This window comes from Mya arenaria, chromosome 10, assembly GCF_026914265.1.
Source record: "Mya arenaria isolate MELC-2E11 chromosome 10, ASM2691426v1".
NCBI classification, from domain to species: Eukaryota; Metazoa; Mollusca; class Bivalvia; order Myida; family Myidae; genus Mya; species Mya arenaria.
In genome coordinates, this window is record NC_069131.1 from 22,743,993 (window position 1) to 22,771,105 (window position 27,113).

The following is a 27,113-nucleotide window of genomic DNA, read 5'->3' on the forward strand; positions in this document are numbered from 1 at the left end:
TTGTAATTGTTAAACCTAATAATAAACGAAGGAAATATGAAAAAATGAGCAATTTGACAGAACTTCTGTCGTCAATCCCTATACCATTTACGAATTTCGTTTCAGTTTGCTTTTTTAGTTTGTAATACCTTTACTGCATTATATATATATAGATCTACCTATTGTTTTGTTAAATTAGAAGTAAATAGATTGCCGAACAGAAGATCGACCTTCTATATTTTTGAATTTGCTAGAATAAAAATGCTGTCACGCTAATTTACTAATTCAAATATCATTGTTTATGTTTTGATAGGATAAGTAAGAGTATGGCTTTCGCATAAATATTTGTTAAATATATAAACCATAATAACACAATGAAAACAGCAGGAATGAGCCCCGAAGTCTAAATTTCAAACACTGAACTCTATTTAAAGTCACATGACAAGGGCCTGAACGGCAATGAACGAGATACAACCGTATAAACATCTCACACATATATACAAACAGACCAAACACGCATAAAAAAGCTTTACCTATAAATCAAGGGATCACCACTTTCGAACGGTCAGTGAAACACGAATTAACTGGAACACGAGAGAATTTGGTATGAGAGCCGTCCATGTAGAAGCTATTTGCAATGTTGATTTAAGAACCAATATATTGATATTAAATGGTGCGTTTGAACCTGGATCAGATGCTTGATATGCACGAATCAGGCCTTAACCAAAAAGATTAAAATACCATTGTCATTTTACATTCTTGTACAATACAATTACAATTACATCTTTATTACACTCAGGTTATGCATACATGACAACATGAGGACAAATAAGGTTCGCCAACAGTGTCAATAGGAGCTTAATTATATTTATACGGAGAAGTATAACTTCATCTAGACTTTTAATATCGTATGGTATATATGCTTTAGTGTGTTAACAGTCATTAAAAGTTATTAGCGACAAATGATAGCATCGCATCGTCTGACGATTACTTTAAGAAAGAGTTGCCATGAAAATAGTTTTTTTCTTAAACAGTTTTCTTGTCGTTACTTAAATACTTTCTGAAATAAAACATTCCAAAACACAAATCACTCGTAAGTCGAAAGTATAAAAATTGTAGTCACGGTTTGCCAGCCAATGCCGTCTAATGCATAGGTAACCATTACGTTCTCGATTTATTTAAGTTTGATATCGTGAAGAAAAGTCGGGAGAAAATGCTTGTTATTGCTATTGTATTTTCTCTAATATTGATAAACCCGATGCATTATATATATTAAAATGACTGCCTATTGGGCTTGTCCCTGTAGCTTTTTATTGTATTATTTAATGAGAGTGTTACTGCACAGTATTGACCAATGCGACACCGTTCATTTGCATAAAAAAGCGGCTTTTCAATGTTTGTAAAAGTACATAATACATATTAAGTTCTTCATAGAAGTGAGTCTTTTCATTAATTAATATCAACACATTATGAAAAAACTTCAATTAAGACATGGGAGAATAACAACCGTTCTATTTCTCATGTCATTGTATTCATTTTTCACACTTACTTAAAAACAATAAACCTTAATTTCATATAGAGTATGTTGATATGTATTATTAACGTCCATTGAACGAAAGAACGATATACACAATTTGTTTTTGTCTCATCCGCCGAACACATACCTCGCTCTCAACAATAAATGATTGTTTTATCAGCTCTTTTACGACATTTATGCACAATATGCATAAGGCTTTTAATGGAAAATCTTACCCAGTTGGAATAAAAATTAATGTCGTTAATTATCTCCACTCCTTCCATGACAAATGAAATAAGATTGGGCACCTGGGAATGTCGTTTACATCAAGAGACAATTGTTAAAGTTTCTGGGAATGGAAATGGATGGTTTAAATACTTTTGAATCATGATATAAGAATCTAAATACAGAAGTACACCTATTCTCAGCTGAGTTGTAATTCTGTTAAGAAAATGTTTCCGATGTACCGCAGTCTAAGCTTTGTCTTCGTTATCGAAAAGGTATCAACATTTGGTAAAAATCGACATTTAAAGTTAAACAAATGTCATAAATCACATTCGAGTCTAATTTTGCTAGCAAGGGCAAAACATTTTTGAAAGAACTTTGTTAAATAGAAATGATATACAACAGGAAACGAAGGAAACTGTTGACAGCCTTGCAAGATCGATACGATAAAAACACACACCAATTACCCCCGTTGAATAATGTATTAGGTTTCTTGTATGAAATATTATAGTTTATAATTGATTGTTATTGTGCTAATTGCTTAAATCGTATATTATAATGTTACATTGGAAAATATTTTTTAGTCCAGATTGACATGAATTTTAATCAGTGCATTCGATTGATGTTGAACACAATTCAAATATTTGCTATTCATCTTTTTATTAAATGCTCCAGAATGATTATCAGACAGAGCTGTAATTTGCATTTAGAGAATAGTGCTAGAGAACAGAGCGTTTATTTGCACTAGAAATCTTTTTATTATAATGAATCCTTTGTACATACTTCTTGAAAATAACATAACCTAGTTTATCAAATTGTTAAACGAAACGTAATAAACGACAAAACGTCGTTCACTAGATACTTTATCAATTAATTTTACGCAATTACTTTATTCTAGACTCATCGTATGCTAAAAAGAGTATAATCATTCTCTTTTCTCTTGAGTGGAGATAGGTTAAGGGACGAAATTATTTTATCATTAAAGAGTAAAAAAGGCATCCTGCACCGCTGCGGTCTTTGTTTATGAACATACAATTTGATCTAGTTTAAACACTATGTTGTATATGGAAAGGAACAGACACATTGATGAAATGCAATGGCAAATGTGATCATGAACAAAGCAAAACACTCATTGATCGATGGAATATTTAATCAGGAGTTAAATTGTTGTAAAAAATCCCTACAAATAGGCTACATGATTGTGTAATTAATGCAGATATAACATAACAAATGTACATAATTGTGAAATTCGTATTGAGATATGCAAATACTATACTGTCTCTTAACAAATATTGCCGCTGGCCTCGCGGTCTTAGAACTACGAATTAACTCATTGTTATTTATGTATATCCGCTATCCGTCTGTCAAAAGCGTCGAAGCCTTAAGAGTATAGAAGTAGAAGTGTTCTGCAATTAGTCAAACATGAATACATTAGTGATGCAGAGAACAAACAAAGAACGAGTTGACTGACCGTTCCAAGGCGGTACCTTGAAAAACACACCTAGTTGTTTATATATAGTATGTATGCACTGTGCTTTTGTGGAGTTTTGTGCTGTTATTCCATGTTTCTTGTTTGTATTTTTTTGTTTTTATGTTCTATGTCTTTTGCGTTTGCCCATTGCCATTAAACCGGGTTAATGTTTAAACTTTTTGCTACGGAGCTTGTTTCTGTAGCTTTTCGCATAAATATTGAACGCAAAAAAGTTCCTTCGAAGTGGTCATCATTACTTGGGAATCAGTTGTAGAAAATATGTTAAGAAACATATTCCAAGCTTTAAAGACTGAATACAAAATAGGATCGGAGAAAAAAGTAAAAAGCAAGCATGCTCAATTTTTGTAAAATTCTGACCATTGAAGAACCATTACTTGTGACTAAAGCAATCTTGCTGGTTATTAAACAATATATGTGTAAAAGAAGTTTGATTGATTCTTTTGCCATATCATCAGGTTTAACTTTTGCAATGTGGCTGGAAATCTGGTCTGAAATAGTTTGCCAATCAATTGTAAGCTAGTTTGGTAAATATTAGATTTCAAACACATCAGGTAAAGCGTCGAAGTGTCCAAGTTTACTTTATGTAGCTCGTGAAACAATACATGGCAATGACAGCATTCTACCAATGTTACTATTAAACGATCATGACCCAGGCGTTTCAGAGGCGTTAACGCTGATAATAAGCTAGTCTGAGGTATGCTCATACATAGAGTGTTTATGGACTGTATTTATTAACACTGGTATAAAGGTTAGTGATCAAAACACACGCTAACGGTTATCGTACAATGATAATCATTGCCGATCGCTCTCTCAAACGCATTTAAATTCCCTTGATATAATATTAATAAAGATATGTTTATGAACGTGAAGTCTGGCTTCTGTGACGATGTGTGTCTTATTTTAGTCTTAATCGTGTGCCTTTACAGAAGGCATTGCTAACATTTTTGGATTATTATCTTGTCAGTCAATCGACCGAAAACTGCTACTTTTATTGTCTGAGTTTATCAGTAATCTTTGCATCCGAAAACTCTTTATAGATCAATCATGGACACAATTGTCTTGAAAATTATTGTTTGTGTACACATTGTTGAATTATTTATCATGATGCAAGATTACAACCGTGCATCTTTTATTTAGGTAGAAAATGAAATTGTTGCGCATAAAAATTTGAACCTTGAATAGAAACGCCAAAATTAAACGTATTCAAAGGTTTGAGAAAAACAATTCTGAAGCTGTTGAGATATTGGACACCGTCGCATTTTAATAAATTAATAAGGAATACTTAAATTATGTCGGAGTGACTATTCAAACGCTTAAAATACAAAGCAAGATACAAAACAGATTGTGTATGACCAAGTGTAAGCATTCTTAAAGTCACCCCACCCACTTTCCACCCGACGATGTTTTCGCAAATGGTTACTTTATGGTCCTAATCTGTATTGTCATCATTAATCACAACGAAGAATGATGCATCTGTTAAAGCATACTCGACGCTGTATCCTTTCTTTAAACACAGCCCTAATTCACAATTATTATAACACAAGAAAGTTGGTACAATATTCTTCAGTTTTAATGATGTAACTGTAAGATGAACATATATTTGACTATGTAAATGATTGAAAACAAATGCATAGTTATACAGAGACGTGGCAAGGAATACACCCACGGAAGCTTATGATAGTTTCCCCTTGACACGGAAATGTGCATGTCAGTTTATCCGTTCGCGCTATTCTTGTTAACAGAAAGCGCTAGAAAAACGATGAGATTTATCTTAGGAAATTAACCACTACGAAAGTAAAACATAAAATGTGGATCAAAGATTTCTTGCGTTCTGTAGAAGTTCACTAAAACATTCCGTAGCTCAATGTCACGTTTACCTTTACGCAATTATCTGTCGGTTATATGAGTTATATTTCATAGATTGCTGTGCCCTCTGCGCATGCGCTAGGGAACTTTGATTGACGACAGATAAGGGCGTGCATGTCGGATTGCATTTGCAGCGTACGTCAATAAACAGGACCTAAGATAGATGTATTAACGGAATAACAGACCGAATCGTTTTGATATATTTGTTAACAAAAAAAGAAACAGAATCTTTTTCAGTACTCATTTACAAGATTAATGTGACTATACAAAAATATGCATCTTCTGAACTATATCGTATGTTAATCAGGTTTCTTTTCTTTAGATATGCACCGCTTTTCATTTGCATCAAACAATCACAAAACTCAGTGGCAAAAATGTGTGCTCCTCCATGATGTAGAACGCTAAAATTAAGCATACAAAGACAACTAGTACGTCGATTTTATGGTTAAAGAAACGGATTAATATCATATTGGGCGTTTCTATAGCTCTCACTACATGAACATAACGTGTTTTGATATGCTTGATATACATTATTTAAACGGATAAACTATGAATATCACAGCTGCGTTGGACATACATAATTGCCAAAGCATTGCATTTATTTCGTGACAAATTGATACGCAGTTAAAATAATATTTTCTCAAATGTAAGAATGTGCCTTGAGAGCGCCGTTTAAACGATTGTCACGTATTGTGGTTATAGCAATTATTATTTTATTACCACCTGAATCCTGATTTATGAACTTTAATAAGAAAACGCACCTTTTATCGAAGTGATTGTTACTCTGTTAAGGCATTGTTTCCATGGTAACGTGTTTCAGTCGTTGTCTCAATAATTGGGATCATTACAACATCCAATAAATATTTATATTTAGATTTTGATTAATAATACTAAATCATCGTGAGTTTGATTTTTGAAATCGACATTCCGGCTCCACCAATATAGAGAACGTAAATGATATTTCAAGCTGTAATAAACTGTCTCAAAGGAGTTCTATAGCAAATGACGTCCATTAATTATTAATTGTTTACTATCATTGATATGTCAGCAAAGAAAAAACCCGGTTTACGCATGGCCAAAATCGGCACTTTGGTACAAACTTAAACGCACTTAAAACCACCTGATCTGACTAGAACCGATGCCGTTTTAGGCGCTAAAACGTTGAAAGGACATTCCACAAAGTGCCGACGCTGTATTTCATTTAACTTAAAGGACAGTCTATGGCCTTACTTATTTAAAACTTGAAAACACAGCATTTAAATCGTGAGTGTCATGGCGCCTTTGGCAACTTTTGGTCGCTGACCTTAAACATGCCAAGACAAACTCATTGTATTATAAATAGTATATATATTTTCAGGAAAAGTTTGACTGATGTCATTTATAATTGATGTGATATTTCAAAGGGACTGTCATATTCTATAGTGGCAGACGTGAAACATCAGATTATTTAATATCTGATAGTTGCAGATTCTGTTTGTTCAAATAAATAAAAACAGTACTTATCACATATTAACTTATCTCTGAGAAGTGTTATAAATAAATCATCGTGATAGCTTACCCTAGCAAGAGAAAATGCTTTTCATGCATAGTACCATAAATTCATCTAATTACTTCTGATTCTCTTAAACAGTTGATAACAGTAACGCATTGATGCTATACATCATAACACTGAAGGAAATTCAAATGGGAATGTTTTATTGTTAAAGAGATTTTATACAAGACTAAATAAATTAGTATTAATGCTCTAACAAACCTACGACCTGTATTAGCTAATACAAATTAAATGTTGAAGTGTGACATCTTCAGGGAAAATAAGTCCTTTGGTTGAAAAAAATGACAATTTCATTTTTACGATAGAGTGTATCTCATAAGCAAGTAGTTCAAGGCATTTTGAGACGTCATGAACATTATATTCCGTTTAGTTCTGCACATTGTGATCTGGTATTTCTTTTTGAACATATAAATAGCGCTTTGACTGAATGCACTATTAATAACGAGGCGAAATGTGTTGATATTTAATTAAAAGCAAGTGTTATGTCGTAATATATGCCTTTTTGATATACCACGCCTACATCTTTTGAGTTCTAATGAGCTTGATCATAATGCGGTCAAGCATTTGTAGATTTGTTAAATGTATTTGCAAAACTACCTGTTATAGTTGATTCAATGACATACATTTTGCTTTTTAAGGTTTCAATTATAAAATATACCTGTAGCAAATGATATAAAATAATCTTAATTAAATGTTTGTTTTATTGTTTAATGTCATTCGTTTGTTAAAATCGTGGTCACGTTAACATATGTTGGTCTTTTGCTTCTTGCTTTCCTGTGCAGTACAACAGTTTCATTTAAACAGCTTAAATTTATAGTAGAGATGATCGCATTCGTTCTGCTATATCTCAAACACCGAACAATGTCTTTATTATAAACTTACAGGTGTGATAATTTGAGTGTATTTCTCCTGATTAAATTAACATTAATCCGTTACCAAATTCGCACTTTCTAGTAGTGTTATCCTGGTTCTCTTTGTTTTTGATATTTAATATGTTTAAATTGTGATTTCCCATATAATAAAATACATTAAGGATTAAAAAAAAACTTGAAAACAATAAATGATCATCGTTTGCTAAAGCAGTATATTCTTAAGCGTAGGAGGATAAGGAGATTACAAGATTTTAAAACTATAAACTGATTTAAATTTATAAAAAAGAAACAAATGCGACTCGGATCTCTTTTTAGTAGATTATCTTCATTTTATGTTAACTCGACTTCGTCGCTTAATCCATTTGCGCAGTAGCAATCAATATTGTACAACCTCGACAATGGTAAGCATTTTACGCTTTAACAAAACGAAATAATATTCCATGGAGAATAGTTTTAAGCTAAGGCGAACGACTTCAACAAAGTGTGTGTGATAGAATTGAATCTGAACTACAGACAACAGGCAATGTTCATATTTTAAGTATGTTTTGTATGTTATTGTACCAAATCGTTTACAATGAGCGATATAGATTTTACTTCTTCAATTATCGATTGGGGTAAAAGGCAGTTTTACCCAGAAATCATCGAACATATCGTTTTTCTGTGTGAACTTGAATACCGTGTAAGATAAAACAAGGTATATATTATATACTAAATGATCTCTCTAACGATCTTCTATGTCTAAAAACAGTTGGGGGAAAATGTAAACAAATGGATAGGTCCCGAGCAATCTTATAATAGAATGTTACACGTAATTTATATGAAGTATTGTTTCTTTGCAGTTTTAAATATTTATAGCGGCAAGGACCTTACAAAGTCAAAGTTTTTATAAACAAATGCATTCGGAAACGCTGCTCTGTAGAAATAAAACAATGACATCGAACGTGAATGCAAGCGAGCTATTGAAATAAATATGGTTTGTGAACTTGATGCGTTATTTATAACGTTAATAATTAACACGAGGAACTTGCTTTTATATTCTGGACATATTTTGATAACTTGGCTAAAGTGTTACCATATCAGACGATTCATGTTATTTAAATAATGGTGAAAATGTCGTAACGTATCTTACACATAATTAATGAATGTTCGTACATGATATGTTTCGCGACAATTAGGTGATTGCAAAATACAGTTTTATTAATTATTCAATTAACCTATGCATCTGTCCGTTTCACAGATTGAAATGATCTTTCAGATTGTTGAATATTTGCTTTTTTATTCTATATGCACACTGTCTTGCATTAGAACAAAGACCTTCGTTGCTTTTGAATAACAAGAAACATTACCAAGCCTCCTGGTCATCGGGATGTCATTTAAATCAAATCAAACACCACTTGTATACGTTGTACCAGTACGTGATTAGTTTTCAGTTTGGTATGTTGTTATTAAATGTTGAAATATCCTATTCTTTGATTTTGAAAGATCATAAAATATTATTCGAGGTCGTAAAGTGGTTTTAATCATGAACAAAACGAGTTAAACGTACTTTTAGATTTTCTATTCCTATGGCAAAGTCGTGGTAATTAAACACCGAGATAACAATAGGTAGATGCCAAAGAAGATTTGACAATAAAGACATAATTGTAATGCTTATGTAAGTAAATATGCTTTATAAAGATTTGGTTGGAAAGTAAAATTTAAGAAACACATACATTCAATACATGCGAACCGTTCCGTATCACTTTAAAAATTCTTTCAACTATCATGTTGTTTAATTTCAAGTCAAACCTTGTGCAGGTTATCCGACCGACCAATAATATTTCATGGATCTATACTTTATAGTGTCATAAACTTTATACTCGTTCTTTTTTCAGGCATTCATTTTATTATTATATTATATACCAGATTTTTATAGCGCTCATTTCATGTACAAAATACACGTTCAAACGCGCTTTACAAACTTCATACCACATACAATGAAAACAAAATAACCTTATTTGAAATATAATGCTTAAAATAAATTCCCAAAACCAAATTGTAAATTTAACAGATAAGACACTTTAAACAATAATAGAATGATTTCAACAGTTATAAAGGTCAATGTGGTTTAAATATAAAAACTAGATATATGATAAAGTTTTAAATTGTATATTGTCTTTTTAATATCAATTTGATATTGTAGATATAATCAGTGAGTTTTGAGTGCCTTTTTGAAACTGGCCTTTATACAAGAGGGAAGAGCGTTCCACAACCTTGCAGCTGCTGACTGAAATCTCCTGTCGCCGTATCTTACTGTTCGACTTTTTGGCACCACAAGTGCTAAAGAGTTGTTTTGGGATATTAAGTTCCTGGATGGCGCGTATATTTCAATCATGTTTTCTACATATTTTGGTGCTCGGTCATTAAGTGCTTTATAAGTATGTGTAAGAATCTTGTTCTATATCCTGCACTGCACTGGAAGCCAATGGAGTCCACGTAACACGAGAGTAATGTGGTCATATCTAGATGTTCTGGAAATGATTCGAGATGCCGTATTTTGCACGTACTGAAGTCTGTTGATTGAAAATTTTGGTATTCCATATACAAGATCATTGCAATAATCCAAACGTCATGTGACAAGAGAGTTAACAAGAGATCTGGTTGCACTCGTTGACAGGTATTGTCTAATGTGGCCGATTTTCCGTAACTGTGCAAATGCATACACTGTTTACATGTTTTTCGATTTTCATGTTCGAATCCAGAGAAGCACCGAGGTTTCAAACGCTAAACGCATTTAATCATGAAGTAGAAATCTTGGATTCCGAAATCGGATAATTACACAATGTGTATGTCAATATTCCTCTTCTTTCGAAACATAATACAAAACAGATACACATTAACAAATAGTTAAGCATTTTATTATACCGGTATAGACATTAACGATCTGATAAGATTTATATATAGCCCAAATGCACTTAAAAGATGTACGTTTGACATTACTCCACTTGGTCCTATTATTGAAATACGAAATACAATAACACTTTACCAAAATGAGAAAAGATGAAAGCTTTTCGTCTGAAAAAAAACCCCACACTTTTTCTGATATAGATTTATCGTGGTTATAAAAAACTGTTTTTTCCTGTTATTGATGAAATAACACGTATATGGTATACTACGTAGATTGCTTCTCATTCTTCTTAAAACACCAATTGATAACGTTATGCATATTTCGATAGAATAATGATATTTTCGCATGATCTTTCAAACTCTTGATATATACATATAGTATAGTAGTATGTATGATGAAGCGGACATTTGTTGAATTAGTGAGTGAGCACGGTGAACAGCTGTATTACTAGAGTGAAGTAGCCACGAGTAATATATTTACCTTTGGGTCTCACGAGATGAAATATATTGCGACTGTACACTAGAGCAAAGATGTTGTTCTCTTTTTACTATAGGCCTAAACGAATGTAAGGTGACAGTAAGTAACTTTTCAGCAAAGAGTGCAAATTTATACGAAAACATAAAGTCATTTTCAACATCATGTAGTTCGAAATGTGGCCCAGCTGTGTTCATGCTGAAGTCAATTTTGAAACTAAGAACGAATTAAATGTTCAAACAGGTAAAAATGAGATTTTGTTATATGTTGAAGACCATTATTTGTGTAAGCCAATGATTTTTCAAAGGATATTTTCATTACCTTTAGAGATCAGTTCTGGCGAATGCATCAAAACGCTAAATAAGTTTCCAATTTTGACGATCTACTGAAATAGTGCGGGCTACATCTTCCGAGGTACGCCAGCTCTTTGTTCTGTACGTCGTCAAAACACTGTATATTTATTTGTACAATTAGGCCATGGCTTTCTGTATATTCTATAAAATAGTTTAAAAACCTCTATCTTGTGTCTAACTTAACAGTTACAACGTCTGATAATTGTTTGTAATTTAACTCTAATATTAGGAAACCAATAGTTTATATTTACGATAGTCTATCACAATTTGTTTTCAGGCAGATGAAGTAACATGTGTATTTGAACTCTGGTACACAGATCCAAATTGGCTTGATCGAATATGAGACTTAAATACACGATGTGTTTGCCTGCGAAGACTAAACAACCTTCTTAGTTCGTTTCGGAAATAGGTTCCTGTGATACAGTACAGGAAAAAGTTAGAGCAGTAGTTGAGATAGAAAACTGTCCTTGCTATGTTAAGGAGACCTATCCAATAGTCCCAGAAATGTTTGTCACGAGAGACGGATGGTAGATGTGGCCCGTTGAGTACTTGTAATCTACACCACAGCACGAAATAAGGCATATGAAAGGTAACGTAGAAAAATGTAATGGCAAACAGAATTATAGTAAACTCTAGACGGATTTTCGTGTTCTCTGCAAATAGGTCATTGGTGTGTCGGTTTCGTAAGTACAGAGTTCGTACAATAAGTACATTTAGTGTTGTGATAATAGCAAGAGGTAGGAAAAATATAACTGTAACAAATATTGTATCCAAAACAAAGGATAAAAATATGTGTTTGGGAATGGAGGTGCATGACGTTCGTTTGCCAATTTTATATTCTCCACTGAGAAACGGTTTGTAAATGACGAATATGGCTCCTGTCACGAGAAGGCAAAATAAAATCCTCCTTGACTTTCGATGCATTGTGTGTAACGGAAAACACACGCCACTAAAGCGCTCTGCGGTAAATGCCACAATAATCCAAGATGACATGAACCTAGCGACATACGACAAGTAAAGCAACACTTGACAAATGCCATCAATGTTTAACAGTCTCACAGATATCCCCGGGGATAGATATGGTAGACCTCTTCTAAGCCATTCAGCAAGTACATATACCAGTAAAGTACATATATCCGCCATTGCCAAGGCTGCTAGATAAACACTTGCGGACATCTTTTTCATTGTTGGCGTTCTAAACACAACTATAGAAAGTCCATTGCCGACCAGCCCTAGCACTAACACAAATGGGGTTACATACGTAAATATATCAAAACCGGCTTTCATTAGTGTACTTGGTTCCAACTTGGAACGAGATCTTCCTCCGACTATTAAATTTGGAAAAGCGGCTTCGAGACACGCGTTCGTTGAATTGTTGGACGAAGGCATCCCATCATCTAGCAATCCACAATGCCACTGGCTGTCACTAGCATTCGGCATCTGAAAGTCAAAAAAGCATAATCATTTAATAACATAGATATGACATTGACTCGTCTTCACCAGAACATGTTTTATTCAAATAATACATTTTAAGCTAATGTTTGGGATAAATTAAAACGTTGACACACCTATTAATGAAGACGAGATTTTAGGAAAAAATTATATTTTCAAACCTGAAACGTAAATACTTAAAAAATTGCAATTGAATGACAAAAGCAGGAACTAAACATGACAACAAAAGGTTTGTTCATTGAAGGTTCATTCTTAAACAAACAAAATGAATAATCAATTCAATGCATAACAGATAAGGTGTCTTAAACAGCATTGAAAAGTAAACAAAAAACAACACTTAAACATTATTTAGAGTTGCAGCTAAAATTGATTTATTTAATTCATGATCGAAAACAGATATTCGAATTGCATAGGCTTGTTAAACAGTGATTCTCTTTTTCGCATTTATTTGGTACCAAATTTTGTTTTTAATCTTCATGGTTTCTAGTTTAATCCCTTATGGAAATTTTGAAGCAATTCCAAGATAATTAAAAAATGATAAATTGCTCATGGGAATACAATCAGAGCATTATTGAGATTTTCAATTTGGGTTTTTACTGTTTTAAGTGGTTGTTTCGTTTTGTCTAGTCCGCTTAAAGAATCACGTGTTTCTTTATTAGCGCAACTTTAATTTAATTGATACCATCCGGAAGCGACCGAGTTCTATCAGTTATTTCCGTAGTCACACGACAGGTTTAAACCGATCGGAGTGGTTAGCCTTATACAGCAGTCGGGAAAAGGCGAGTGATTGCAGTATAAAGGGTGAAATTAGTTACTTCTGTCAAGTTTTTATTGATTCGAAATTCACATTATATGTGTACATAGATCGGTTAAATATCTATGAGTATAATAACAATAATTTGATTATCAAACTTAATATATCCATAGATTAATTTCTTTCGCTCTTTGTAAATTGTATAATTATGTCCGTCTGATTATGAAGTTTAGAAATAGTAAAATAATAAGTCCGATACCTGGTAGTAACCAGCAGCCAGATGTATAAAATTTGGATAAGTTATCCACAAAGTATATTGAGTCTAATTTATATGTTTAAAGGAGTATATTTGTTAATATAACTTTTTGGATAGATATTAATCAATTTATAAACATTTTGGTTAACTTTGACAAAATCAAAAAGTTAACCAATTATTAGGTATATATTAGGTTGTTGTTGACCTTTAAAGGGCCAGAAGAATGTGACACAAGTCAGGTTTAAACCAAAACGCTTAATGATAGGCGGATCCTTCATTTATTTATACCAGTTGACCACTCACACAAGCTGGTGGCGGTTGTCAATGAAACAATCAGTTGATATTTTTAGTAAAATGATATTTTGTTAATAAAGAATAACATATGCTTGGATTACCCAATACATTACCCATTCAACCTCCGCCTAATGATCTCGAAGACTTGCAATACTTGTTTTGGCGACCGTAAATTGCCCATTGTAGACGGTAAAAGGCTCATGGCAGACGTAAAATTTCTAATGAAAGACAGTCGATTGCTCATAGCAGACGTTCTTATTTTAGAGATTTGAATACGGAATCACCGAACTAAGCTTCCAAGGTGATTGCAATTGCATTGAAGTTCAAACAACACTATTTTGTTCAGGCCTCTCGTCTTTCGAATTGTGAGTTAAGGTTTTGTTAACATATCAAGTATTTTTTTTTTCGGAACATAAAAATAAGTATATTTTGATTTAGAAAGATCATGAGAAGTCGTTTATAGTAACAGAAAGTGTCAGAAACATAGCACTATTGGGGGCGAATATGTCAATAGCTAATCTTGTTTTTCTGTTATTAATCACCTACAAACAGTTGAAGTATTTCGCCCAATTGAGCTATGGCGCTGACAAAAGTCATGTTATTGAAACATTAAGGTGGTTATTGAATTGTACCCGTGTGTTTTTCTCTTCGGAATGTTTTTTTGCCGCCTGAAGCAACAAGTTAAGTAGTTTGTATTATTAGCAAAATGCTATTAGAGTACTCTTTGCGAAAACCTACTGCTTAAATTCAAGGTTACAAATGTCCGAGTATGTTGACTATCGATTAAATGTTTGATAATTTAGTAATTGAACATCAGAAAGCAAAATCCTATGTAACTAGTAATGTTTTAATCGTTCTAATGTTTTTAATTTTATCAATCAATATGGTGGATTTACGAGTCCAAATCAGGCAAATGATAAGTGTTATATTTTTTCGTTTTTCTCCATTATAAAATGAGTTATAAATACCGCAACCGCTACCCAAATTATTAAAGTAATTAACAGGCACGAAACGCGAGTTGTATTATTTAAATCAAGAGGGTAGTTTGTTTACTAACTTATTATTGCACGGTAGGAGATTTGCCTATTGATTTCTTTTTCGATATGAGAATAAATGAAGGAAAAAATATGCTTTCCAAAATAGTACAATAACAACTTGTTCTCGTCTGTAAAAAAATAATATCCATGGTGTCTCAATTACGGCATCATGGCAACGAGGATGAAAGTATGTTAATTATCGCTGACATGTTTGAATTAATACCTCTTGCAGCACAAACATGAATGACGCTAGTGATCTTTGAAACCCTGTCTTTTCCATCCTGGAACTATTAAGAGTTATGTCCCGGTTATTTAATCGGGGAATTGCAAACACTACGAAACTGATCAACCTCAGAACAGTTCATCAAATATGATTGTTGTTATTGTATTATTTATGCTGGCCGTGGACCAAAACGATAATGGATTAGAAATTGAAACTGTCCCGAGTGCAGGAAATGTGTCAATTCAGAAGCCTTTGCTGACGTGTTTCCTGGACGAGTAGAATACAATTGTGTATTAAATGACGATGAAAGGTGTTGTTGCGTTGATTTATTCATCCGACAGGTTAAAACTAAGTAAGAAATGTAATATGTAATTTTATTCGATGCTTTTCGGTTGTTTATAGAGATTTATCATGTAAATAAAATTGATGTTTGAACTAACATTTTGATATTTTTCACTTTTATTTTTAGCCTACAATCCATTCCAATATTTCAATGAAACACTACAGAAACAAACTCAGTTGTCGAAAGTTTAAACATAATCAAATGTCAGCGCGGAGAAGGCTGGTGCACAAACTCGATGACGTCATTTTAATTTTTAAATAACGTAACGTTCGAATATATTTTGGAGATTTTTCTGAAAACAACAACAATGAACTGTCTTTAATATCATTTTAAGGCATGTTATAGAAATTGTTCGTTTAAGAATAAGATTTTAGAATTTCACTTTTTAAACCACCAAAAATTGTCCACATGTTTCACAGATTCATGGTTACGCCACTCGTGAAATATAGATTTAGGTGCTCTCTCATTTACATATATTACGATCTTACACTGAAACGAAACTTTGTCAAACCAATAACCGAATCGTTTTAATACCCATTGCTGCTAGAATTTAGAAAAAGGTACGGCCGGTTTTTTCTTATCAAATCTATTATTACACTAGCTATATTGATAAAATTACTATGAATATATTCCTTTGTAATCCTATCAATTCGAAAGGAAAGGTTAGAACCCGGCCATTAGTCCATACCTAAAACATACTCACCACACAACTGCGAAAGGAGATAAAGGGCAATCATTGGGCAAACGATGTATTAGGAAAATATTGACAAATGAAATTGGGGCACTGTCATTATATTATATTTATGTCACACACGCTAGCCATCACCTTACGTATGTAGCCATAAACATACAGTATATAGACTGTTTAACTTGTAGTCGTATTATTGTTTAATTGTGACTCGGACAATCCACTATTTGTTTGACTGTTTGTTCTTGTGCCATTTGACCAAGTTAAAATAAATTCTTAGCTACTAAAAGTCTTCGCGTAGTTTCATTTATACTACAAAAACGTAGTTTTTTGTGTGTGTTTTTATATACTCCGTAGTATACAGTGAAACATTTACTTAAATTCATAATGAGAAATTCAAATTCATTGCACAGCTCATGATAAATGTATTTGATGAAGATATATCAAAGGTTCACAATACAGCTTTATTGAAAGATAAATATGAACAGATAAATACTATATAGGGTATATTTTGGCGCTTTTTTACTGGGGATTTTGTGGCAAAGTAGCTTTTAATATACAAAAAAAAATAAGGCTTATTTTTGTTGATCTGTACAATAATCATATGTGTTTTTGGTTTTGATAATTTAAAGTAAATGAGTAAAACATGACAATGTATTAAAATTTCAAACAATATATTTTTGCATCAACCTATAGTGTGAAGATTCTGCCCGTTTCTTTACGAGTATTGCCAAGCACTCAAATGCAGCATAACATTTACGACTTAGATATCATATTTTGAGAAGCGGCCACGCTTGATTTGTTTTGCAGCATAATATTTTTTTTTCCTTTTCTTTTTTGTAACCGTTATGCAGTGTTTCAGGAATGAAATAATGAGTAGGCCCCTTTCCCGATCGAAAGAAAACTGTGTCTAACCTTGATGCAAATAAAACCTAATAAAACTACGTTGAAATAAAAATGTGCATTTTACATATTTAAAATAAATACATGGACTTGTTTTAATGCTCTGGCAAATATTGATAATGAACATATCCTTACTAGGTGTTTACATTCAGAAAACAACTTACAGTATATCAAATAAAACACGGGATTTTAAGGGCAAATGTTATGCCAAATAAAATAAATATCATAACTTTAATTCATAATGTGGGCTCAACATGATTTTCGATTTTGTTTTGTCAAGTTTAAATACATGTTCGTACACGTTGCTCTTTGACAGGATAAGTTATAACGGGAAATAACACTTTGTAATTCTCATGTGAAATGAATATGTAGTAATTAATTTTCAATCCTGTTTTGTGTTTCCGATCAGTTGAAATTTAGTTTTCAAAACCCTTGAGAATGTTATTTGCAACATGTTCTTACTATTATTTTCTTCGATGTCTCCGTTCGTACATAGTTTGATAAGGATTGTTTCTTCGCTTAGTGGCGTCGACCTTTCCGGAATATGTAGGATGAAAAACGAACAAGAGCGTCGCACGCTGAATTGTATGTTTAGAATGTTTCATAAACCTGCTTTGAAGTTATTAGTTTGTATCTTGGAAGTTGTAGATATAATCCATATAAAGAAGACTCCAGTCGTATAATTTACTATTCTTTTCAAGGTTTCGTATATAAGCTGAAGAAGCCAAAATAATTTTATGTTCATAAAAACGTTTGTTAATTTTCGCAGTAAAACAAATCAGAAATCATTTATTATCGGTGACTTCCAACATTCTAAATAGATAAAGGGGGAAAACCTCGCATTTTCCTGTAAAAATAGTATTATAATAATCCATTCTTAACGACAGTTTCAGGTTGGTCTTAAACCTTATACGACTTCATACACTTTACATCTTCTTCAGATCTTGTACCTGATTTTATATTTCAATCATAAGGTGAAAGCAATTGTTTTTGGCTACTCTTGTTCATTTGGTAAGTTAGTTTAAACACATTGTATTCAACATTTATATCCAACATTGTAATATTGTTATAAACATGCTACAATGAAATGGATTAAAACAAAATCATAGCTTGTAATTGATGTTTCTCGCCGCATAGTTTTACTTACTCAAATAAGCAGTGAAATACTTTATAATCGTATATTATATCATGAATGAATAAGTATTTAATATGTTAAAAATATTTCATTATTAACATGGTCGTATGCAAGGCATCTAATTTAGATTGGGAGATGTCCTTGATTCAATTTTGACCAATAGTTAAGACTTTGCAGTTGTTGTTGTTTTTGTTGCCGAGGAAATTAATTTCATTGAGAAGAAATTCAACATTTAATTCTGTTGTTTATACATTGCGCTTGACATTTACGTTTCTGATACGTGAAAACGCTCGTGTGTTAGATTTGCGTGCTTCGTGACCCCATTTTATAATGGTAACATTTCAATGATATTACATGATTATTTTTGAGAGCAAACATGTAAAATTCATACCAAATTAACATTTTATGCATGCTGTTTGGATTTTTTAACAAAGCAAGTTATGTAAATTTAAGTTCGATTACTGTTAAAACAATGACAAAACATCCAAATGCAAAATCAATTAGCTATACCTTATTTTTGATCATTTATTATTATGGTACATGTTCTCATTCGGATGTTTAAACCCTTTAAGGCATACAATATTGAAATGGAATCACAAGTTTTAACATATACCCTTGTTTTATTAGTTTGTAAAACGCCTGGTGTAAGTCAAAATGGTTCTAAAAATAAGCGTTTCGTTGAATAGCTCTGTTTGGATAACGCTTGTCTTTGATGGATGTATGGTTACAATGACATAACCATAATATTTCTTGCTTTCTTACGAAAATTGGCAAAATGACCTGACACTACGTATCTACGTATGTCACACTGACGTCGTTTTTACTGCACAGTTATAAAAGACATGTATTTACATAAACATTGTGTAAAGATGTCGATACTTGACAAAAATTATTCGACGAATTGAGATTTTGTTCTATATTTGTGCATGCCATGTTCTTTTAATTTATTTTTATTATTATTATTATTATTATTATTATTATTATTAGTAGTAGTAGTAGTAGTAGTAGTAGTAGTAGTAGTAGTAGTAGTAGTAGTAGTAGTAGTAGTAGTAGTAGTAGTAGTAGTAGTAGTAGTAGTAGTAGTAGTATTTTTGTTATTATTATTATTTTATTATTATTATTATTATTATTATTATTATTATTGTTTATTTATTTAATTATTTATTTATTTATTTATTTATTTATTTATTCATTCATTCATTCATTCATTCATTCATTCATTCATTCATTCATTCATTCATTCATTCATTCATTCATTCATTCATTCATTCATTCATTCATTCATTCATTTATTTATTTATTTATTATTATTATTATTATAAATTTTATTATTATTATTACTTTTATTAGTATTAGTATTATAATTGTTATTATTATTATTAGTATTATAATTATTATTATTATTATTATTATTATTATTATAAAAAAATATTATTATTATTTTAGGCCATACCAAATTAATAACTTGTTCATCGGATTTCCCGCATCTATTTCTTCAGAAAAGCAAAAAATATATTTTTATTTTTTTATCACTTGTGCCCGCACCATCTAAAAAAAAAAAAGTTATTTTTTTTACGAGCGCTAATATGTTTAGTAGAATGTAGCCTTTTCCCTTATAACCGCGTTTTTCGATCGTAACAATTATCAAAGCACCGGCTCAATCATGCAGCCGCTCTCATTAGAGTCAATGAACGATATAGACAAGCGTCTAGATGATCGAGGGTAAATTGGCAACATTGAAAACATTTCATTTTCTGATTCTTGAAAATAACGTCAACAAATGACAATTCTACCACCATTTAAAGTTTGATTCAATTTTGGACAAATGTGTTCGTTTTAATTTGGCTCACGCTAAAAGTAAACGTATATATACTGGACAAGAAGTGCTTAATTATATCGTGAATGACAGTGATTATCCAAAGTTTGAATTTGGTTCGGACATGTTTGACGGGAATTCGGATGACCGATACAGTGAAAAGACAGTTTCCAATCGTTCATCTATACCTACTGCACCTGTCCAGGTAAAAACTTCAGTGTGTATTTTAACTGCTTTGTTGTTTTGCTGTTAATATAGCAAATATGATGTATTTTTTGTATTATTTGTTTCCTTCAAAAATAATTATACATTTAATGATTTATGCATATTTGTCTTTATTTTGCTACATATCAGAGTATAGTGTTTATTTAATTCATATGCAATGCATGTACAGTAATAAAAAAATAAAGTTTGGCCAAGAAACGAGCACCACCTTTCTTGTGCTATCATCAAACTGTTTCAGTAATGCATACTACATTATACTACAATGAACATTTATGTATAATTTTGCTTATTAAAATTTCAGATTCCTCCGACGCAGCGGATCATGAAATTCCTGTCCCGATGAGGCAACAAGGGCGCTTGTGGTGAAGGCCTTGGTCGCCGATGAGTCAATGTTCGTGGACAGTAGGATGACGCTAAAAATTAACCTGACTGACATTCATATGTGCTTCATGCAATCCCATGAGTTTTACCATTCCCACAAAAACATCAAACAAGCCGGATTGTGTATATTTTGTAAATATTAGTCAAAAAGGATAAAAAATGGTGCCAGACTGTGTGTTTGGAAAAAGGTATTAATCACACTTTGTGTTGCGAATAAATGTTTCTAGATTTTTTAGATGTTCATGGGTATATTTAAACTATATTTATGGAAAACATTCAAGTGTTAAATATTTATGCTAATTGGTTTTTGTCTATGAATTAATATTGCTTATTCTTGTATTTTCTTGAAATATTTTTTGCTATACCCAGTATATGAAAATTGACACAATCAGTATTTGCAGTACAAAAGAAGTAAAAGTGTCTTTTGTATATATTGTTTATGTCTTTTATTACTTGTCTAAATTTGAACAAGATATCTAAAACAATTAAGGAAAATCTGTATATTTAAAAAAGATAGACGTTCAATTCTGAGAAAGCCTAAAATCAAACTGGTGCTGGCTGGAATTTTCTGTGACTTTTTTTCAGCTGAAATGGTTTACAATACGGTGTAGGTTTTTTGTAAATTCTATTCCAGAACTTAGATGGCTACCAAGGCCAATCGTGTAGTCAAAGAAAGAGTGATAGCTGTAGTTTATATTTGACTGCAATTGCCTATATTCATTTTGTGAGTTCAAGTCACCTTGTCTAGCCATTTTCATGGCATGATATATGACAATGTATTTTAATAGAGAATCATTTTTAACCAAGTTTTCCTAGGGAAAAGTGGAAAACCTAGCTTATAGATTTGGATATGCCATTGGGCAGGCAGTTGGCTGTGACCATTGGCGCTTGTATCCAGTCTTTAACTTAGCCATGCATAGGATATTTTGAAAAAAAAAACTTTTCAAAAAGGTTTGAAAAACTGGATTTATAACTGTGGTTTTGAGTTCTCTCATTTATGAAAAAGTTTAAAAAATTACATTTGCTTGATCTCAAATAGCATTTGTTTGATCTCAAAACTAATATTTGTATAGAATTATCTTTTAGTGTTATCATTTTTTCACTGGATGTTTTCCTTGTACTGTTTAAAATATCATTGTTTAGTTAGTAAGTGAATAAAATGTGAGCAAAAGTGACTTAAATAACTATATATATTTGTTCGCTCTTCGCTCGCTCCTCTTTTTTGCTAAATGCAAAACAAATATTTTTATTATTATTTCGCTCGCTCGCCCAATTATTTTTTGGAAAAAATCCAATGAATAATCAATCAATTTGGTGTTGCCTTATTATTATTATTATTATTATTATTATTATTATTATTATTAATAATAATAATAATTATTATTATTATTATTATTATTATTATTATTATTATTATTAATAATAATAATAATTATTATTATTAATAATAATAATAATAATAATAATAATAATAATAATAATAATTATTATTATTATTAATAATAATAATAATAATAATAATAATAATAATAATAATAAGGCAACACCAAATTGATTGATTATTCATTGGATTTTTTCCAAAAAATAATTGGGCGAGCGAGCGAAATAATAATAAAAATATTTGTTTTGCATTTAGCAAAAAAGAGGAGCGAGCGAAGAGTAATAATTATTATTATTATTATTATTATTATTATTATTATTAATAATAATAATAATAATAATAAGAATTATTATTATTATTATTATTATTATTATTATTATTATTATTATTATTATTATTATTATTATTAATAATAATAATAATTATTATTATTATTATTATTATTATTATTATTATTATTATTATTATTATTATTATTATTATTTAAAAAACTGTTACTCACCAGGTACCCAAGAGTTGTGTTCTCAAATAAATCCATGCTTCCGAATTTTCACGTATCATACGATTTTCACGTACTTAGTGTTAATATATGTTTATTTCAAAGTTGATCACTCCTCATATTAGGTATTTTATTTGCAAGGCACATCAAGGAGCGCGGAACTTAAAACCGCCTTCGATTCCCTCTGAATTTCAGTGTCGATGGCTGTTTGTGTGCCACAGCAGAGTATTAGAGAACCCAAGATAATGATATTCATTTCATAGTGGCTTCCTGTACGAAGACCAATACTTATAGAACAGAGATTATCAGTTAGCTATGGAAATTGTAGTACACAAAGGAGCTGTTTCAGACGATCTGTTTATCTAATCTATTCTAGACTATTATACCTTCCGTCATTTTTTACATACTTTTCATTTGATAAATCTTGTGTTTCTTTGGGAGGTTCAAATAGTGAACGTATATTACTAACTTAACATATACAACACAATATAATAATGTCCAATCATTTTGTACTTGGCGGTGTTTTAGGGTCAGTCGGTGAAGGTCACGATCCCCATTCTTCAGTAAAACTTTAATTTTGCAATTACCTAAACGGTGTGATTCGGAGACAAAGACTATCTTCACAGCAAGGGATTGTGCGTTACGCTCCTACATGGGGCAGAGGTAATTATAAAAGCTAGGTTTAAGCGTCTCGCTCCAAGTATACCCTTAGTCACTGGTAATTTAGTTTTTAATGTGAATGGATTGAACGGTATCTGTCGTATTGGTAAGGCAACACTATGAAACTAAGTCGATGGGAACGAACTCTATCTAGGAACAAACCTGAAGATTTTAACAGAAAACATACACGCAAAGGAATATTTATGTGAATTTATCATTTAACACTCCTTTTAGTAATCATTAGGAATCATGTTCACTTCCAGTCCTTAGCTTAATAACATAATGTCCTGATCATTAGTGAAGTTTAACGTAACGTAAGGACTTAACAGAAGTTATAAAAGTTTAATCAAAAGGCAAGGAAATCTGAAACTATTTAGATTGAGAGAAAAGAAATTAAATCAGCCATGCACAATTGTTTCAGTTATTACTTTATTGTAACATTTTAAGATCTCACACCTGAGCAGGAACCTAATAACTTGTAGAGTAATAGGAATCTTCATAATAACTTTTATTTATTGTAAAGGTATTTAAATTGAAATTCAGGCGGATCAGAGGGGTTGGAAAATGATGTCTCAAAGTAAACTGAACAGGAATTGGTATCAACAAACACCTAAGAGCAAAATAATTATGAAGAATCTTATAGCAGGGTTCTTTAAAAACTTACAGAGTTAATAAAAATATGTCAACGATTAACTTAAATAAATAGAATAAAAAACTATCATTCGGCGAATGTAATGTGACGCCGGCTTAGAACGTCGTCCTTTTGGATTGGAAGACAGTAAGACAGTATTTAATTTCGATTGGGTCAGATGTGAGATTATGTTATTTATTTTGTCAATGCATTACATTTCACTTGAACTAACACCTTTGCATTCTCGAGATTAATAACAAGTACAAAGGGGAAAACATAAATAAGATGTGCCTTTATTTCACTATTTCAGCACTAAGAAACATTAGAACGTCATCTTAGTTTATATAATCTGAAACCTACGATTTAAAAGTTTGGTAAAAATTGAATATAAACTTATTGACGTGATGCTTATATACCACTTGACCACATTCGAAAAAGATTGGAATGGATGAAATATGCTCAGGTAAGATAGGGGTTATCAGAAATCAGGAAAATTTGTCAAGGGAAAGAACTCGAAAGATAATTGTGAGATCTGCTACTAATAGGACACAGTAGAGCTAACAGACAACGATGATGTCAGAACGTATGATCTATGAGTGTCTGGCATCATATTTGTGTGAATGATTTAACACTAAAAGCGTACAACTCATCGTAATAATTCAATTCTCGGACCTAAATACATAACTCTACATAGCGTTAAGTGTAGAATAAAATATGCAACAATTTTACACAGTTATGAATGGTTATGTGAAAAGTAACTATGAACAGACGAGTGAAATCCTAATTGATTTCAATTGTTGCATAACAACGTAAGGCAGACATTAATAATGAAATAGATGACAAATATTCCTTACCCCAGAATGCAGATCCAACAATATTATGATTGGTAGACGGGTAAACAAAACTGGTTCATACCTTGCGTATCGTATATATGGGTGCTATTTTTTTCTAATTAAATAGAATACTTTGTCAGCCTGCTAGCAATCAATATATATGTTAAAAAACTACAAAACAAGCTCAGTAGCCAAACGTTTTCACATTAACCCCGTGTAATGGCACAGGGTAAACGTCAAAGACATAGAACACAAAAAAATAATAATCACAAACAAGAAACATCGAACAAAAGCACAAAACTCAACTAACTACACAGTGTATATATATATATATATATCATTTAGCGTTTGAGTAGCTCTTACTTCAAGGACATAAACTCAATTCAAAATAAGCATTATTCAAACAAACAAAAATGAACAATTGTCTGAGCTGCAGGAGAAACAAAAATTGCTTAAGCAGTGCAATCTTCTGTGATAGAATGATTCGCAGTTGATACAGATGTTGTTAATAATCTCCTCTCGCTGCGTCCTAATGTACATTTCAGTGAGACATTACGCCATTGTCACGTTTACTGTTTTATCAGCACCATATGAATCATGAGTTAAGGTTTTATAATGAGGACAAAATACATTTTCTCAGCAGAGCTGTAATTCTATTAAGAATTAGTTTTAGGGGAAACGTGTTAAAATTTAATTCTTAACTTTTGTAAACATTTCAAAATTTAATAACCATCGAATTATAGATTTGAATAAATAATTCAAACCATAACTATCAAAAATAATAGAAACGATAAGCTTTGAATAACGAAAAGTGGTTTGCTGATACCTTTGATTGTGTAGAACACAAAAAGTCGTTTGAACCAAACGACAAGTAATGTCACAGGAGCATGTCTTCAAAGGTCACACACATGCATATTTGATCCAACTATTTTATCAGATACATTACAATTGCATACCGTATCAAGGGTTAAGAGCCAGAAATCATTAATAATTGATATCATTTATTGTAAAAGGAAATGGAATCCATTAGAAACTAGAATGAAATTGCTCGTTCTGAAAGTGTTAACACTCTGAGTCGAATACGTGTGTCATAAAATTTGCCTTTATAAGGGCAGAAAACAGTTATACTACTCAAAATTTGGTAAGGATCACTTGATTAGTTATTTGTAAAAATTTAACCAAATAAGCATGCTTATTTAATTTCAAAGCATTAGTTTTATCCCTTCGTAGGCCTCCAGAATGTTCGATGATTTTGATTGTATTGCTACCAGCGCGTGCAGGGGCGGCACGGAAAACTGCATACCCACGAAATAAGGCGTTTAGAAATATATGAAACAACTTAAAAATGTGGTCATTTCTTATTTTTCGCTTCGTGTATTCGATTTTTACTCGGAACATCTACCACATTTTGTTCAAAATGCCAAACAGAAGACGTTTAACTCCTGATGAAATGCATGTTTGCATTGGAATGCTGAAGGCAGGGTTGTCTCAGAGGACTGTGGCAGAACACCTGAATGTGTCACAAAGTGTAGTTTGCAGGATGTGGAATCGTTATCAAACGAATGGAAATGTTCAACATGGTGGTGGTCGTGCAAAGGTTACATCTGACGTTCAGGATTGTTACATTGCGGTTTTAGCCAGATGTAACCGCTTTCGTAACGCCACTTCGTTACGTAATGACTTCCAGAACGCCAGAAACGTAAGAGTTTCAACGCAAACCATCAGAAATCGTTTGCATAGTGCTGGCTTGATGGCACGACGACCGGAAATTCGCATCCCAGTGACCCGATACACATCCAGGACCGTTTGGAATGGGCACGTCAACACGTTGGATGGCCGTTAAACGAATGGACCACAGTGCTTTTTACAGACGAGTCAAAATTTTGTATTGACTTTACAGATCGACGTTCCAGAGTGTGGAGGGGACGTAATAAACGTTTTGCTCCAGTTTGTGTCGCCGAACATGACCGTTATGGCAAGGGCTCAGTCATGGTATGGACCGGAATCAGCCTGCACGGGAAAACAGTTTTACATGTAATTAAAAACGGTACGTTGACGGCTGATCGTTATTGTAACGAGATCCTGGACGTTTATGTTCGACCGTATGCAGGTGCAATCGGTCCTGATTTCATTCTCATTAATGATAATGTGCGCCCACACAGAGCAAACATCACAAACCAATTTCTGAAAAATGCTACCATCGAGAGAATGGACTGGCCACCTCGTTCCCCCGACATGAACCCGATCGAGCATGCCTGTGACATTCTTCAGAAAGCTGTTTCTGCTCGTCCGGCCCAGCCAACAACGGTTCCTCAGCTCAGAACAGCGCTACAGAAGGAATGGGCCAGACTCCCTCAGCAACAGCTCCGGAGGCTTATCAGCAACA

General features: G+C 32.2%; 1 protein-coding gene across 1 annotated transcript; it reads right to left on the minus strand.

The window, feature by feature from the left end:
- Positions 1–11,489: 11,489 nt before the first annotated feature.
- On the minus strand, positions 11,490–22,642 carry LOC128204466 (P2Y purinoceptor 1-like). The gene is made up of 2 exons (XM_052905880.1): positions 22,607–22,642; positions 11,490–12,656 (listed from the first exon to the last, which is right to left on the minus strand). The coding sequence occupies exons 1-2, from the start codon at positions 22,640–22,642 to the stop codon at positions 11,490–11,492; spliced, it is 1,203 nt and encodes a 400-aa protein (XP_052761840.1).
- Positions 22,643–27,113: the final 4,471 nt, after the last annotated feature.